At 42.1% G+C, this 17,190-nt stretch overlaps 1 protein-coding gene across 1 annotated transcript in view; it reads left to right on the forward strand.

Moving 5' to 3' along the window:
* The window catches only part of DNTT (DNA nucleotidylexotransferase), a gene marked incomplete at its 5' end in the record, with an annotated part of 92,703 nt that overhangs the window by 7,298 nt on the left and 68,215 nt on the right, over nucleotides 1–17,190 (forward strand). Inside the window, one exon of the mRNA XM_083505333.1 lies at nucleotides 5,363–5,491. Coding sequence (XP_083361459.1) covers nucleotides 5,363–5,491 — 129 coding nt within the window. The remainder of the gene's footprint in view (nucleotides 1–5,362; nucleotides 5,492–17,190) is intronic.

Consider the following 17,190-nt stretch of genomic DNA (forward strand, 5'->3'; position numbering starts at 1 on the left):
AGCATGTGTCTAAAATCAAGTCGACAATCCAAGTCTTGTGTTAGCAAACTCCACATGTGCCCACCAGATGGCGATATTGCTCTCAGGCACCGGACGTTGTACAGCGCTTATATTATTTTTTTGTAAAAAAAATATCGCCAATGGATTTGTTGAAGAAAAGAATATAGTCAATACTTTGGATAATGCCTGTTTATGTCAATACATTTGTTGATTTATACAGGTTAAGCTTCGGTATTGGCTTACATGAGGGGCTGTGCTAAAAGATTAAAAGATCAGGGAGCAGGAACAGGTAATGAAAATCCCTCTGTGTGTGCATGCATGCATGTTTGTGAGTGCACACACACACACACACAGAGAGAGAGAGAGAGAGAGAGAGAGAGAGAGAGATTAAGTCAGTAATATTATATACATTTGCATAACAATTAAGGGATTTGATGTATAATAACCGAGCTTTCCAAGTTTATGGTAGCAATTTCTCCCAACTGCGCTACTTATGCCCCAAACTACAGGACAGATGTCAAAGATTTGAGATGGTTAGTTCTACTCAGAGTTGACCCATGGATAATGTACGGTGTGAATCTGGTCATAGGCGCGTTAATTTCAATGGACCAACCAAGCCCAGGAAGCTTCTGCCTGGTTTAGGGAGGGAGGTGCGATGCAGTGATGGGGTCCAAGGTTTTGGGTCCTGGTTTTGGGAAGGAGGCAGTAGGGTCCTAGCATTCTGTCAGACGCCTGAGAAGCTTCAGCCTGGCTTAGAGAAGGAGGCTCGATGCTCACACGTACAACATTGTGATGTTGTGATATCGCCTCCCCAATTGCCCTCACAAGCTGGCGCCTCTGTCCCTAACTGCTCGCCAACAAAAAATTTCACCACACACCACTGTTTCCTTCCTCAAGCTGTGGCTTCTCTCAGACCTGATGCAATTCTTTATGTGCTGCAACACAATCCTTTTCTCTATGGCTTAAAACAGGGGTCAGCAAACCTTTTCAGCAGGGGGCCGGTCCACTGTCCCCCAGACCTTGTGGGGGGCCAGACTATATTTTTTGGGGAAAAAGAATGAATTCCTATGCCCCACAAATAACCCAGAGTTGCATTTTAAATAAAAGGACACATTCTACTCATGTAAAAACACCAGGCAAGCTCCCCAAATAACTCAGAGATGCATTTTAAATAAAAGGACACATTCTACTCATGTAAAAACACCAGGCAAGCTCCCCAAATAACTCAGAGATGCATTTTAAATAAAAGGACACATTCTACTCATGTAAAAACACGCTGATTCCCAGACCATCAGCAGGCCGGATTGAGAAGGCGATTGGGCTGGATCTGGCCCCTGGGCCTTAGTTTGCCTACCCATGGCTTAAAAGGTGCAAATATTTCATGCTCTAAATGCTTACCCGTGTAGGAACAACTCTGGCTTCGTTCTGTACAAGTCGGCTAATTAGAATCCATCTCAAATGAACTTTTCATAATCAAGACACACATCAAAGCAGTAAGAATTTTAATGAAATTAAAAAAACAACAACACACCAAACACTGAAATTGAACAGAAGGCAGGGAAGCCCTTGCCTTAAGCATGTTTAAAACCAGCCCATGACGTTTTGCTACCAGAATGGTCTTTCAGATTTTCTGCTGCCTCCAGGAATAAGGAAGAGTTGAAATAAAGGTTAATTGGTTTTTAAGGGTTTTTCAAATTAATTTTGTTGTAATTTAATTGGAGCAACATGAAGTGGAGATTTGTTTTACAATGATCAGCTAATTTTAGACAAGGGTCAGTGACAAAATAATGGACTCTACTGGAGTGTGGACTCTGCCACTGCAGGGGAGCCCAGCGAGAGGAGGAAAGGCCAGGATTAGCCAGGAGGTGAGGGACAAGGCAGTGAGCTAATGCTACAACTAGGCAGAATGAGGTGGTTATCTCAGGTGGCAGATTTTGGGCAACATTAAGCAATAGCATTAAAACAAAAAAATCATTTGACTCTCACATCCAGCCACACAATATCCTGGTTGCCCCATTGTGATTTTGCTCTGTTGAAGCTGCACAGAGCTAGGATCAGACACTGGGCAACCACCCCTGTTCCGAGTGGGGCGACCAAGATGATCAAGGGTCTAGAAACCAAGCCTCATGAGGAACGGTTGAAGGAGTTGGGTATGTTTAGCCTGGAGAAGAGAAGACTGAGAGGTGATATGACAGCTATCTTCACATAGCTGAAGATGGAGTTAGTTTGCTTTCTGCTGCTTCACAGGGTAAGACCTGTGGAGGGTAAGACCAATGGATTCAAATGAGAAGAAAGGAGATTCTGACTAACCATGAGTAAGAACGTTCTGACAGTAAGAGCTGTTTCAGAGTGGAACAAACTAGCTTGGAGGGTGTTGGACTTTCCTTCTGAAATATACTTGGAGTCGCATAGTGATTTCATGCTCTTTATTGCAGCTCGTCAAAACAGTAAATGAATCCCCCCCTTCTGAAAACATTGGCTTTATATACATTATTTACACAATAGGTCCCGTGTGATTGGCTGATTCTGCTTCCCTCATGGAGCCTGACTGGCCTGCTCCTGCAGGCCAATCGGTTGTTGCATTCTAGGATCCTACTGGCCTTATAGGCCAATTAACTTCCTCCTGGGCCTGATTGGGGTGCTCCTGCAGGCCAATCAGGTTGTTGCATTCTAGGATCCTACCTGCCTATTATTCTAGGATCCAAGCTCAGAACATAACACCTTCATTGGAGGTTTTTGAACAGAGGTTGGATGGGTATCTATCAGGGATTCTTTAGCTGTGATTCCTGCATTTCAGAGACTTAGACTAGATGAGCCTTTGGGTTCCTTTGAACTCTTCAGTTCTATAATTTTGTGATCTCACCATCCCCTGCAGGTCCCAGCAAGGAGGCAATTTTCTGTTTCAAGTCTATTTGTGTCTTCAAAAGCTGGCAGAATGCAACTGATGGAATATTAGTGTAATATACTAAATTGACCAGGCTCCTGTCATAAGTCTTCATGCCACATTTTGCACCAATTCGAGTTTCCGGTCACTTTTCAAAAGCAGTCCCATGAACAACGCATTACATTAGTCTAATTTGGAAGTGACTGGAGCATGTGTAACTGGCAATTTCCTTGTTGCAAAAATGTAGCATCACTGATTATATATGTTACAAAATCTTCTGTCTAAACAGGCTCTTGGAATTAACTAAAATCTCAAGAGAGTACAGTATAAGTTTTATATTGAAAGGAACTTGTTTAAGGTGATTAAATTATTTTCCAGGCCATGTTGATACTTAATCATGTTGTACCAGGCAAACTGAAGCTATAGGTCATAAATTGCACATAATAGACATATTCTTCAGCCTGCTCTTGCATAAAATCATTGAAACTAGAGAACTCAGAAGTTGGAAGTTTTACAAAGTTAAGAGATGACTTAACTTCCGAAATTTCCCACGCAGCACTACTGTCTTCTGAATTTCTTTAGCTGGCATTGGGTCTCTGGCAGCCTATTTAGCTGTGATATGATGTCTGCAGTTTAAAATCCACCATTAAAGTATAATTCACAGATTGTATTATTATCAAGTCTGAATGATTTTGTCGCAACCTACTGAATCCCTTTGGGCTATTTGCCAAGGCAGGCTCAGACATACGCACACTAATTTCCCTCCTTTCAAAACACACAGCGAAAATTACCAGAAAGCCGCTCTTACTACTGCTATTAGAAATTATCCCAATACAAATGCCATTGAACAAGTAAATGAATTTCTAGTCTCCACTGGATCATATATAATGGCAACTTTTAGATGAAATTTTATTAGCGGAAGGGCTTATCTAATTTGGCAAAAGTCTTTTGTCCCATATATTATAGTCATGTCTCTGACGTAGACATGGAAGAAAGCTTTTCACGCTATACGTGGTTTCCTACATCTTTGTCCTTAAATGTGTCAATACAGAACGAACCAATCTGGAATGGGTGCTTTCCCCCCCAAACTGAGATGTTCTATAATTTGACTTTGTGAATCATATTTATTAAGAAGGGGAGCAGTACTAGGTGCTCTCAAGCAACCTTAAGAATCGATTCTTTGTCAAACTCTGCTTTTCGCAAGAGGAAACCACTTACAGTATAAGCCACTTGTTCTTTGATTCTCTTGCTGGTCAGCTGGGATTCAGTTGACAACTTTACCATGTTACAGTACCAGCTCAACATGGAGTCCCTGTGGTCTTTGGAAAGGAGGAAGCAATGTATTTTCCTCATTTGGGTACTGGTTAGGATAAAGAACACAGGCGTGGAGAAGTTTTAATACTAGTCAGAGCATGTGTGGCAATATGGCTTAGCCAGTCTAACCCAGGGGTAGTAAGCCTCAGGCTCAGGGGCGAAATGTGGCTCTCCAGGTCACTTTGTGTGGATCTCCCTAGCCACACCCTCTTTCCTGAGGCCACACCCCTCACCAGCCCTTGATTTACATCCTGTCTTAGTGTTTTTGCTTGGTTGGAATGTGCCCTTGAACTCTAATAATGACTCTTGCTGGAGGATAGAGAGAGGTGTGTGTTGCATTAAGAAACCAGCCTAATGTACTACAAAGTTAAAAAATATATATTCATTGTTTTGCCCAGTTTTGTCTCTGACCCTCCACACTAGTGATATGTGAACCTGAGAATGTTGCCCAGAAGGGAATGGGACACACAGGCTGTATGTTTCTCCGCCCTTCCGGTCTATCCCTATCTTTCTCCAGAGTCTGTGTTTTATGGTCATTTGGTCACCATAGAGACATTTTTCATAACAACTTTTTCATGGCAAATGTAAAGTTTGCCGTCTGGGAGAAGGGCTACACGCCCTGGGTATGAACCCTGGGATCTCCTGGAACAACTCCTGGGCAACAGCTGCCAGTCAGTTTAGATAATACTGAGCTAATGGTCTAAGATGATATAAGGCGGGTTCCTGTGTTCCCATGGTAACTCAATACTTGAATAAAAAGCATCATGTCTGGGAATGATGGGAGATAATATGAAAATTCTATCAGTGGTGTGGGTCCCATTATGGATCCTTCAGACACAGGTCAAATGATGCTGCGGTCATTTGGTATCTCCCATATAGCTGACAGTAAGAGGCGTTTGTGATGTTCATTCTATATTGGGAGCATCACAGTTTGAAACTGTTGCTGTCAGAATAAGAGAAAGATGGCGTGAGAATATGGGTGGGTTTGTTCAAAAGCACATTGTCTCCATGAGAGAAACAGAAGGGGCTGTTTGCTTGATATGTTTTGCAGCATGGCGAGAAAGGAACTGAATATATTCTGTAGAAATAGAAACTTGGCAATCAGGTTTTGAGGTAATTATTAGAATGACAAATTGCCCATTTACCCCTCTTCTCTCTTTCTAGGTGGGTGAAAAGTGTTCTGCTACTTCATCCATGCAGTCAGTGGATACGTCAGTCCTTGGTACGGATAGTGTCTCCCAATATGCCTGTCAAAGGAGGACAACATTAAATAATTACAACAAAAAATTCACGGTAATATACATAATCACTTTCTTCTCAGAATAGATCGTCACACTAAACCACAGGCACCTTGAGGAACTAGTTATAGACCAAAAATACGTTGTTCATACAGTAATACCTTTGTGAACGTCCACCTTGTCTAGCGTCCATTCTGGCAAACATCTGCAGCAAACCTGGAAGTATCGGAATGGCTCACGCATGCGCAGAAGCACAAACCGCTCCGTGCCTGTGCGCAGATGTGGTGCTTTGCCCCGTATCCTTTTCGGCTAGTGACCGGAGCTCCAGAATGGATCCCGGTTGCAAAACAAGGCATCACTGTATAGCTGCCCAGGAAGCAGCAACTGTCAGGAAAAAGCAGCAATGCGAGAGCGAGCTGCAGGTGTCTGGAATGCAAAACAGGATGTTGATGTTTGGGACTGTACTATTGGAACAAAGGGGCAGTCTATTCACTGTACTGAGCACCGGATGTTAGCTCAGAGTGTCATCTGACCTGTACTGGAAGTACAGGGGTGGAGTTTCTCTCTCTACTGTTGGAGTCTGGAGAGTGCAGACGTGTTTCTCTGTACTGCTGCAATGACAGAAATAAAGACATGTAAATAGATTTCTGTCTGTCTCTTTCCCCTCCCTGAGGGAAACAGGGAGGAGGGAGGAATGGTGTGTCCCTCTTACGCTGAGTGGGATCGCCGATTGGTGACCTTGCCTGTATCCTGCCGGGAGATGCAGACGGGGAGGTCAACAAGGATCTCAAGCCTATTGTCTGGAGAATGGCCAGTTACCTCTGACTGCGGCCTGAGAATCCGACAGCAACACCTAAGGCGGAGGATGAACAACCATCCTAGGCATATTTATTAAGAAGCCTATCTTGCTTACTTTTATGGGAACTATTTCTAAATATGCACAGAGCTTTGGCACAATTCTAGTTAATGAATACACTTTTTTTTAAAAAAGGTAATCAATAAACCGTGTTTTTTTTTTAAAGCACTTGTTCCTTTAGAATGGCTTCTTGATCTCACACAACCTTGCTGTGGTGTCATGAAGCACTCCTGGTGGTTGTGTGTGGGTCAAACAACTTTGTGGATAGGGTTTTTCTCAATCGATCAAGACCTGCACAATCAACTTTTTTCCACATGGCTATTTAGTTCACACACTTCCCAGCAACATGGGATCATGTCGTGGGGAAGTAATGTAATGTTTCTTGGTTTTTTAAAAAAATGTTTTTGTGATTATTGCGAGCTGCTATGAGCCCAACATTTGTTGTTGGAAAAGCAGAACAGAAATGACTTGTAAACTGCTTCAAGAATTGCTGTAGCAACTTAATTTATACTTCCTGATGGACACAATAAAAATGACTGTCATGTGGTTATATAACCATAGAGTTGGAGAGGACCTTGTAGTCCAATCCCCTGTTTGATGTAGGAAACCTCGAGTTAGAGGCTTCACCCCCAACAGATGGTTGTCAGGCCTCTGCTTAAAGGCCTCCAGTACAAGAGAGAGAGACAACCAACCACCTAGTGTCTAGGTCCATTGTCATTTTCTCCTTAATGGGTTGGGACAGATGGTAGCTTGTGATTATTTCAATGTGTGCCTCACTGGCATTTTCAACCTACGTTTTCTGTCCCACCACTGCTATTACCAATTAACCTTTTTAGACTAGAGGTTTCCTGCCACATGGGAATAAAAAATGGTTCTGTTTTGTGATTGGCAAACACCGAAACAAGCGCATGCCTCATTTCAGTGCATGGCTAGTTGCAATGTGGTTCTGGTCAGTGAGCTCAGCTTAGTTAAGCAAACCATTCTCTCTCAGCCAAAACCTTTCCACCCCCCAATTTGTAACATTTGTTGCTGTTGTTAATTACTCTTGGCCTACTTTATAGGGTTGGAAACATTACTGAGAACTGTGTAACCTTTTGAGAACTTGTGAAAAATGCCATGTAAATGTCCTTCTCTAAGGAATCTTTCCCCATGGTATCAATAGCTGGGAAATGGGCTTTCAGATAGTAAAGTTTTTCTGCTCTTTCTGTATTATGTCAAGTGAGTATGAGCATCCTCTGTTAGGCCCTGAGGATTCTAATCATTCTACCAAAATGAGGAACAGATTGGCTATGATGGGCTACAGACTGCAACTGACTCCAGCTGAATGTTGAATTTCATTTTCCTGAGCCACTCAAAATTCAGAGCCTGTTCAAGCTGCTGTGTTGTCCTCCTTAGTTATGAATTTTCCTCTGCAATCATTGGCTGCATATTACCCCCACAATATTATTTCAGATATGCCTAAACATAAAGATTTATTGCCTTGTTTTGGCTTTTTAAAAGTTAAGCTCTTTTGTCATTTCCCCCCTACCTCATTAAACTGACAGCTCAAAACAAGGGCATTTATTATATAGTTTTTGTGCCTGCTTCATGCCGCATCTGAACTCGCTCGCAGAATCTCCATCTCTCTCATGTCCCTCATTAAAGTAACAGCCATGACACTTTTTGTGTTTTCCACAAGTAATACTAAGTCAAGGTGGTGCTGCTAGGGAGGATGGGGCCGTAGTCCAGTGGGAGGGCACTGGGTTGGGGAAGCCTGCTATAGCATAATTTGGAACCATTTATGAGGCCTACTTTGTATGAAGGCAAGCAACTGCTTATAGATATACAGTGGTACCTTGGTTTAAGAACAGCTTAGTTAATGAACAACTTGGATTAAGAACGCTGCAAACCCGGAAGTAGGTGGTTTGGTTTGTGAACTTTGCCTTGGAAGCAGAACATGTTTCGCTTCCTGTTGAGTGTGTTCCATTTGTAAATTGAGTTCCCCACTGCTATGGGAAAGCACACCTTGGTATCTCCAATGAATTTGTATAGGTATCTCCAATGAATTTCCAAAAGTCTGCTCAGGAGTTAGTTAAGTGGTAATGAGAATAAACGTGAGTAGAAAGTCTGTGGAGGTGAGGAATTACAACCTTCTTGGGAAAGACATAACCCGCCACTAACCATGCTGAGCTTCTTGACTAGGCTTGCCACCTGCTCCTAGAAAAATGTGATTGTCCATTTTTAAAGAGAAAAGTGTCTTGTGTCCTGTTTGGATGCCTTTTTTCATGTCTTCAAGCTTATCCTCCTCCTCCAAACTGTGTGGGCAGAGAGTGGGTCAGAACAAGAAAGGGGGTATGCATGGCTTTGGTGGAGAGCAGGTGGAAAGAGTTTTTGTGTGGGCAGAGGTTGAAGACAGAGACTCAGAGTTGGAGAGCTAGAGAGAGTAAGGGCTTGCTTTGAAGTCATTTCTGCACCAGGTAAAGTAATTTTTAGCTCCCCAATTCCCCCCCTGACCTGTCCTGTATTTTGCCCAACCAAAGGTGGCAACCCTGCTCTTGACTCAAGTGTCAGATTGGGGAGGTGGCGCCCCCCCCTGCTGTTCTGCCCAAGCTCCTCTTGTGCCGCCTGAGTCCCTGCTGATCTGCATGTAAGTTCAGGACCAGTAAATTAAGTCAGACTGCTTTAAAATGCTGCTGCATAGCAAGCTTCATGTCCAAGCAAGGGCTTCTGATGGGGACCTAAATGTCCAAGTGGGCAAATGTGGAGGCGGGTCATACTTCAAGCACCCTGGCACCAAGGCAGGACATGAATTAAAGGACAAGACCAACACTTGGAACTGGGCCCAGAAACAGGCTGGGAGCTGTTCCAACCACTGAAGGGCTGACATAATATGCTCAAAGCAGCTGTTCCCAAGGAGAGAACAACGTAACAGTATTGAACTCCTTGGAGAAAATGTAGTGTATAAATGTAATAATAATTTGTCTTGGTGACTCGCACGTTGCGTAGGCCTCATGTTCTATGCTTTCCTTTTCCTGCCTTGTTTGTTGTCCTCTACAGTGAAGAGGCATTATTGGCTATTTGAGCTCAGTAAATTCCTCCATTGAGAATAGGCCTATCCCTTGTCTTTTAAATGTTAATGTCAAATAAAATTATATATTTACTCCATCAATAATAGGTTGTATGGTTAGTCGGCATCCAGCGGCTACTGAGAATGCTCAATCCTCATCCATCTTTTGCCTCCCCCTTTTGGGTTCTCCCCCCTTTTTTTGGTACTTTGGGGTTCTTCCAAGCATGCTGATATCTCCCTCTTGTGTGTAGATGTTGCTGCTTTGGCTACACAAGCAGCAGTGTCCATGCCAGGACATGGTAGTGGAAGTGACCCATAATGAACAACAACATTGCAAAACAAGATGATGCCTCTGAGGGGAGGGTGTGCCCAGTCAGTCCATTGCAGCTGTACATGCATATAATTTTGATGTCTTTCTTCTTATTTCAAAATATAGTCCAGCTGGCTCTCAAATCCATCACTCTAAAGGTCAGTAAAATTAAACTCTGAAAGGCTGAACAGTGGCAGTTTTAAACAATTGATGACTACACCCCAGTGGGTCATTTTGTAGCACCTAAATAAATCAGATGTGTAGTTTTTTTATTTAAAAAAAGTTTGTGTGATACTTTTTACTATTATTTTTACTTATTATGTTCTCTTCATTTGAAAGCAGTTCATTGCAAGCAATAAAACTGCATTCTGAAGCATATTTTATTGCTTTGGGATCTCCTGAGCTTCCACTATTCTGAAAAGCTGTGAAGGGGGGAGAGGTCTCTTTCGTGGTAGATATAAGCCCATCACTTTGCAAATATATTCACTTGTGGTTAAAGTTTCTTAGGCGGACAGATAGTCATTTGCATCATCTGCTAGTGCTACAGCCATCATTGCGATGTCAGATGGTTTTTACCTGTGAACTACAGGGGCTTTGTGAACATCCTTCAGCAGCTATGTTTATAAAAGGCTTTCAGATGTGCCCCCCAGGTTTCTCCTCCAAATGGAGGAAATGTGTGGGGTGGGGGATTGAAGGGGTACTCCCACCTGGGTGGGTGGGAACATACCTTTCTCAATCAAAGGACTAACCAGGAGATTTCAGCTCCCAGTTGTTCCTTTGAAGCCCTTAGGTGGGCATGGCTTCCTGAAAACGGCATTGTGAGCCAAATGAGGAGGTCTGGAGGACCATCTCTGGCCTGTGAGCTAGCAGTTCCTCAGTTCTGGCTTAGTGTGCCATGGCACAGAGCAAGGCCAGAAACGGGCCTTTTTCCTTCTCAGGAGATTAGATATTCTACATCAGAACAACCAGTCAATGCAGGATAACAGATGCTAAGGCTTGGTCAGCTGTTGACAGATCAACAGATCAACTAGAGGGCAAAATAAGAATTAGCACAATGCCCACTTGTTGTGACCCCCCCCCCTGCCTGCATGTTAATTCTACACATGTAATAGCATCTACATTAACATTATAAATTGATTTTGCACTCCCATGAAACTCTGGGAGCTGTAGTTCTATGATGGAGTCTAGGGATCTCAACAGATAATTCTTACCACCTTTGCATGCTATGATTTCCATGATTTTTTTTTTGCAGGGCAGGAGAGACCTGAACAAGTTAAATAGGTGCAAAACTGAAATAGGTTTGCACAGTAGATATACCTTGAAATGACTAGTAAATTGCAGTGGGACCACTTAACATCTTGTGGTGAAGAACAATGCAAGAGCAGCATTTACTGGGAGGATTTTCATAGCAATAGTTTTATATTTAAACTTCTGTCCCACAGCGTTTTTATCTGGGGCCTGTGCTTTGACTGTAATTCATACATTCAGAAAAAAGATGTCCTGAAAGATTATTTTCTGTGCAAATACAGAGCTGCGATGAGGCAGCAGTATAATTTACTTATACAAGCTGTGGGCAACCAACCATTAAATGACGCATTGTCTCTGGCTGAATGCCACATAGCCTGCAAATTAGGTCCAAACTGTCTTGAATTATGTGCTGGTGATAGCATCTTGTTATAACCACTTTATTTTAAGATATAAATATATTGCCTTTTCTTTCCCTTTGTAACTTGGCAATAGCTTTTTTCTTGCTGTTGCTATTTTTAGCTTTTAATGTTAGCACCGCAGTCTGTGTTGGGCTGTGTGGTCTTTGATAAAGACAGGGATTTTTCACTTAGAAGTGACCCGTGGGACTCTCAAACCCCATTTTTGAGCTCTCTTGTAGAATAGCGGTTGCTTTGTAAAGGCAATTAAATGTGCCATTTTCCATACTCTCAAGTCAAGCAAGAAAACAGGTGTTTTGCTAACACCGCAGCCACTCTCATGTAATGAGGCTGAAGAAATCTTCTTTTCTTACAAGTCGTGGTTTTCAGCGTCTACTTCTAGGGATAAAGCTTGTGCTACGTTACATCCTAAATCATAATTGTCAGGTGATGCCCAGGGCTGCAACATTTCCAGACTGTGGTGTGGACCAGGGCAGAGTGGCCACAAGCTCTAATGCTTTGGATAATAAAGAATGTAGGCCAAGGGACCTCATCAGCCAACCTGACAGCCAGATGGAATAAAGGAGGCCAGAGCTGCAGATGTGGCTACAGGCCATTTTCGATGGCCCAAGGAGAAACTGAGCAGTGGGGAAGGACTGAGAAAGAAAGCAGATATTAATATTGCATAGTTTGAAGTGACTGGAAGCGTAAGAACTGACTCCTATGGGAAGAAATCATGGTCCAGACCCATAAAAATATTATTCGGTGCTCTTTGAAAACAGAACATAAGCATCAAAGATACAACCCAAATATCTAGGCAATGTCATGTGCTGTCCAGCACAGGACCAGCATCTTAGAAACAATAGACAGCTCCCCAAGTCAAACTGTATCTCTCCTCCCCATTCCACCCTGCCTTAGCCTGCCATGGCTATGCATGGGCTGGGCCTCCGCAGTGGCAGTTTCTCTTCCTCCTTGCCTGCTTTCCAGAAACTGCTACAAGCTGCCCAAGGGAGGAGGTCAGATGATCGCTCTCAGCCACTGCCTCTCAGGACAAGTGCCAGCTCCTCCTCCTCCCTGAGCTCAGTGGCGGTAGCACTGCTGGGGTGTGTGTGGAAATGTACATTCTGGGATCAGATCAGAAGCTGGGATGGCTTTCATAATTCTGGGACTGTACCTGGAAAATAGGGGCACTTGGAGAGTATGCGATGGGAGTTGTGGTCCAGCAACGTCTGGAGGGCCAGTGGTTGCCCAGACCTGTTGTAGACAGATGTGCATGTCTCACACATGTGTGCAAGTTGGGTGGGTTTTGAGCAGACCCACACCCCACTTTTATGTAGCATTTTCAGGTTTCTAATTGTGCCTTACCTATTACTTAAGTTTCAAAAATGAAAATGTCACTTGTAACCTGTAAGCAGTTCCACAGCAGCCCCGTGTGTCTTCTTGCGTGATGAAGGATTAATAAATGTCCGAGAGTGTAAAATCACATGGTAGTTTTCATCTGGAGAGTCTTTAATTTCTTTCTCTGCTTCTGTAATAAATCAGTAACATGGTCACCGGCTACCCTCTCTGAGCAAAGGATTCTTCACATACCAAGACCTTGTTGCATTCCTGTCTCTTTCCATAAGGCACAGCTCAAGCCTGCAGTGTGATTTTTATGAGCCAAAACAAACATTGTTATTCTCTCCCCAACCCTCCAAGAAGGTTGGTTAGCTTAGAATATTAATACTGAACTGCAATAAAATGCAGAAGGACATTTTTCTTATAGACAAATACAATTTAATTCTGAGAACAGAAAGTAGTTAAGGCTGGCACAAAGGGCGGAGCAATCCTGAGGTTCATTACAAACAGTTTTTGAATTGTACTGGCTTTGGGCCATTACTCATGAGAATAAGAAAGTGGATGTTTGACTATAGACTGAATACCAATTGCCTTACTATATCCGGTATGTGGGTGATGGGAGATTGTTCTTTTTTCCTATTACCGTAGCATTTCATTATTTTGCCCCCATCCCTAAAAGAGTCTTTTGTGTCACTGACTTTGGTAAACAAGTAAATTATTTTTAATGCAGTTTAAATCTGACAACTTGGTGACAATATCTTCTAAATAACATTTTATTTGTAGTGTAGAAAGTGTTTAGGGAAGAGAAATTCACAAACTGATGTGTTGAAACAATAAAGCAATAGATGGTCTCTGTGTATGTAGAAGCTGCTTGCTCTGAATGTGGAAGGTCCTGTGCGAGGGACCCAATCCACCGGGAAAGTAGCCTATGAAAGAAATGATTGACAAAGTCTTGAGATCTATTTCTGCAAACTTCTATGCAGTTTTGGAATTCAGTTTGTATTTGTTTCTGATTCGTTTATGGAAAGCTTTCCCCCTCTGAGGTATGGTTGGTGCTGACTTTGTGGCCATTTTCTCCTCTGCAGTTAAAAATATGCAAACGACATCCATGCAGTTTTGTTTAGTTGTATAGTTAACACCAAAAACAGAAACTGTAATCTTTTTATTGCCAACTTCTAGAGTTGGAGACATGCTTTTATAAGAGGTGAAAACTGGATCAACTTTGCAACTAATTAAAATCTCTTGGAGGTGATGCATGGACCAGAAATATTACAGCCCTGCAGGAATCCAGGGTTCTCCTCTGTACTAGATTAATGTAAATGTTGCTTTTAATACACAGTATGGAAGATATCCTTTTTATTAAGATGTTTGGCTATGTTGCTTTTTAATACACAGTGTGGAAGATATCCTTTTTATTAGGATGTTTCTGGCAGGCTAACAGACAGTAAAAATTATCGGTATCATATACTGATGTGGTATCCTACTAGGATACAAGCCAATTAAATATTTGTTAAATCCAAACAGTTAGCAGTGCTTCCCTTCTCCCTTGATTCTGATTACATGGCAGTGAGAAGAGATAGAGGTGGTGAAGCAGATTTTTATTTTATTCTAATCCTGAGCAAATAAATCAAAACATGCCAAAATGTGTCTTACAGGGAAAAGGCAGTCCTACAATTTCTTTCAGCGTTTGCTGGCAGTGGTTTGTTTAGGGGGGGAATACATATTCAAACGTTAGTCTGATTGTTTATTTAAAATGTCTTAATGAGCTCTTGGGTAGTTGGAGAAAACACAGAGTAATGAAAACATCACTGAAATGAAGGCTTTGATGACATCTTTTAGCTGACTGTCAAGAATGTTTGAGTAGTCGTGGCATTTTAGTTTTCTTCTCAGTTTAAGGCAGTAACACATTTTCCCCTCAAGACCTGTCCACCCACTAGCAGAAAGCAAGGCGTAGCCTACCTAAAATAGCAATGGCATTATGCTTTCTATCATTTATCTTGATAGCTTAAGCAAGTGCAACGTGACTGGGCCATTGCTTTCCCTCTCTTTCTTTTTCCCACTTAGATTGCTTTTGTTCTTTAAGGCAGCTTTCATTATTTCTTGATGTCCTTTGCTACACCCATCATGCACTGGCAGTATTTGAAAAAGTTCTGCCTCTGGATAACTCCTCTCCATGATACAGTCATACCTTGGTTTTCGAACAGCTTAGTTCTCGAATGTTTTGGCTCCCAAACTCCGCAATCCTGGAAGTGACTGTTCCAGTTTGTGAACTATTTTTGGAAGCCGAAAGTCCGACTGGGCTTCGGATTGGCTGCAGGAAGCTGTGCTTTGGTTTCTGAATGTTTTGTTTCAATGGATGTTTGTAATGTTAAAAAATATAGAAGAGGAAGAAGAAGAAGAAGAAGAAGAAGAAGAAGAAGAAGAAGAAGAAGAAGAAGAAGAAGAGAGACCTCTCCACAAAAACGTCTGGCAACTAGAGCGAAATTATGGCTTCTACACACACACAAATCTGACAAGAGGCCCATTTCATTTTAACGGACAGGCTATCCCCCCCCCCCACCGGTTGGTAATCATAATCCAAAGGGAGAATAAAATTGTCAGCAATACTTTCTCCTCTCTGTGCTCTACATGAAGTTATATTGGAAGGGGTGACGGTAATATCCTCATTTGCTCAGGAGGAAGCAATCGCTGCAAGAGCAAATAGGAAGATAATAGAGCTCGTGGAAGGTGAGTCAGTAGCAGCAACAGCAGCTGGTGAACTCATGATTTGCCAAGAGCATCTGGCAAGGTGAAGCAAGCATGAGTGTGCTTGGATGCATTTCCCAGCCATTTCTACTTGCGTTGGCATCTGGAGGACTGCATCTGCTTCTTTCTTCCAGTGGTTAGTACAGACAGGGCAGGTCTTTATTGCATGTGTTTCCTCATTAAGAGGGTAATATGTGAATCAGATTTTTTTTTAAAGGCATTGTAATAATGCATTCCTCAAGGAAGGACCCTACAAATGTTTGAGGTTCAATACACACCCACACAGGCAGTTTAGTTACAAACAGAGGTATTTGGGTCAAATTGTTGCTAGATCAACTTTCTTCTACCTTGACTGCAAGTGCAAAAAAGCAGAGGGAGGCAAATGAGACTTCCCAAAACATAATATGCTCTCTGAGTGAAACATCTGCCATGTTTTTCTATGATGGAAGGGAAAACAGGTGTCTAACGCGTAGGGGAAAGCCGATTATTTCTAAGTATGTGAAAGAGACAGAAACAAGCTTAAATAAGAGTTTTCATTTTATTTTCAAAGTGTTCTGTAATCTAGTTCTTATACTGCAATTTGCAGAAGTCATATTTTACCATTCAAGGTAAACAACATGGTTTGGATGAATAGTGCACGAGAGCCAAACTAGACAAGACATTTGTTATGTTGTCTGCTTTTCTACAGTTCATTCTTTATTTTATGAATAGCCGGTGCACTTGGGGCTGGTGAGTTTCCCTCCTATAGGGTGAGGGGTCCTAGTTGGGACTGTGATGGGGCAAAGAGTTAAAATAGAGGTGGCTAACCAATGGCCTTCTAGATGTTGATGAACTACAATTCCCATCATCCTCTGACAGAAGAACATAAGAGACTGCCCCAGAATGAACTTAATTTACATTCATCTTACCTGGCAATTATGAGAACTTCTTTCTGGTGTAGTTCAGAAATTCAGTGAACTTTGTGACACTTCAGTACTTTGTTTCAAACACTGATCATCTTAAGAGAAACTAGTATACTTAAAAAGTTTTGAAAGCCAAGGTTTTTTTTTTTTAATTAAGAAACACACACATTGATCTGCCACTTGAACATTTCAGTATATTATCTAACTTTGCCAGGTGTTACAGTGTGTCCTAGACATTTTTGTTTTCTGCTTTTGTTTTCTCATCAGACCTAAGATTCTTGTCATGTCTTGCCTAATATCTGACAAGCCTGACATTATCTAGGTTATTCCCCCCCCATGAAAACATAACTCGACAATGAGTGAACATAACATACATTGTTGTCAACAGACATAATGCACCGTCTTAGTCCAGTACACTTTAACAGGAAAGCATTTGACATTTGCGAACTTTCCTTGCATTTCAGTGACCCAAACTGGACTCCCAAATTAGTTTGAGGCAGCAACAAGATGTTATCTTGGCAAATGCATTTCTCCAAACTCATATTTGCCAAGATAACCCGTTTACTGAACTGAGACAGCACATTATATTGTCCACTGAGAACAATGGCTGTTAAAGGTCTGTGTAGAAGACAGATCTTTGGTTGAGTTTTCTTGCTTTAATTGTAAAAAACAGGTCCAACAATCAAGATACCATTAGGCTTGTCAGATGTTATTAGCTAAGATGTGACAACACTCTTAGGCCCATTGGAGGACCAGTTAATACAAAACCACGGTCATGTAGTGGTAAATTTTGAAGTGAAGGTGAAGGAGCTAATAATGAAAGCCCCCATAACCCCATAACCACGGAGTCCAAAAATGGAAACAGCTGTGTCAAGCCATTATTTATTCACTCCCTTCCCAAACAGCAATACTAC

This window comes from Podarcis liolepis (genome assembly GCF_965112155.1).
Source record: "Podarcis liolepis genome assembly, chromosome: 5".
In the NCBI taxonomy this organism is placed as follows: domain Eukaryota; kingdom Metazoa; phylum Chordata; class Lepidosauria; order Squamata; family Lacertidae; genus Podarcis; species Podarcis liolepis.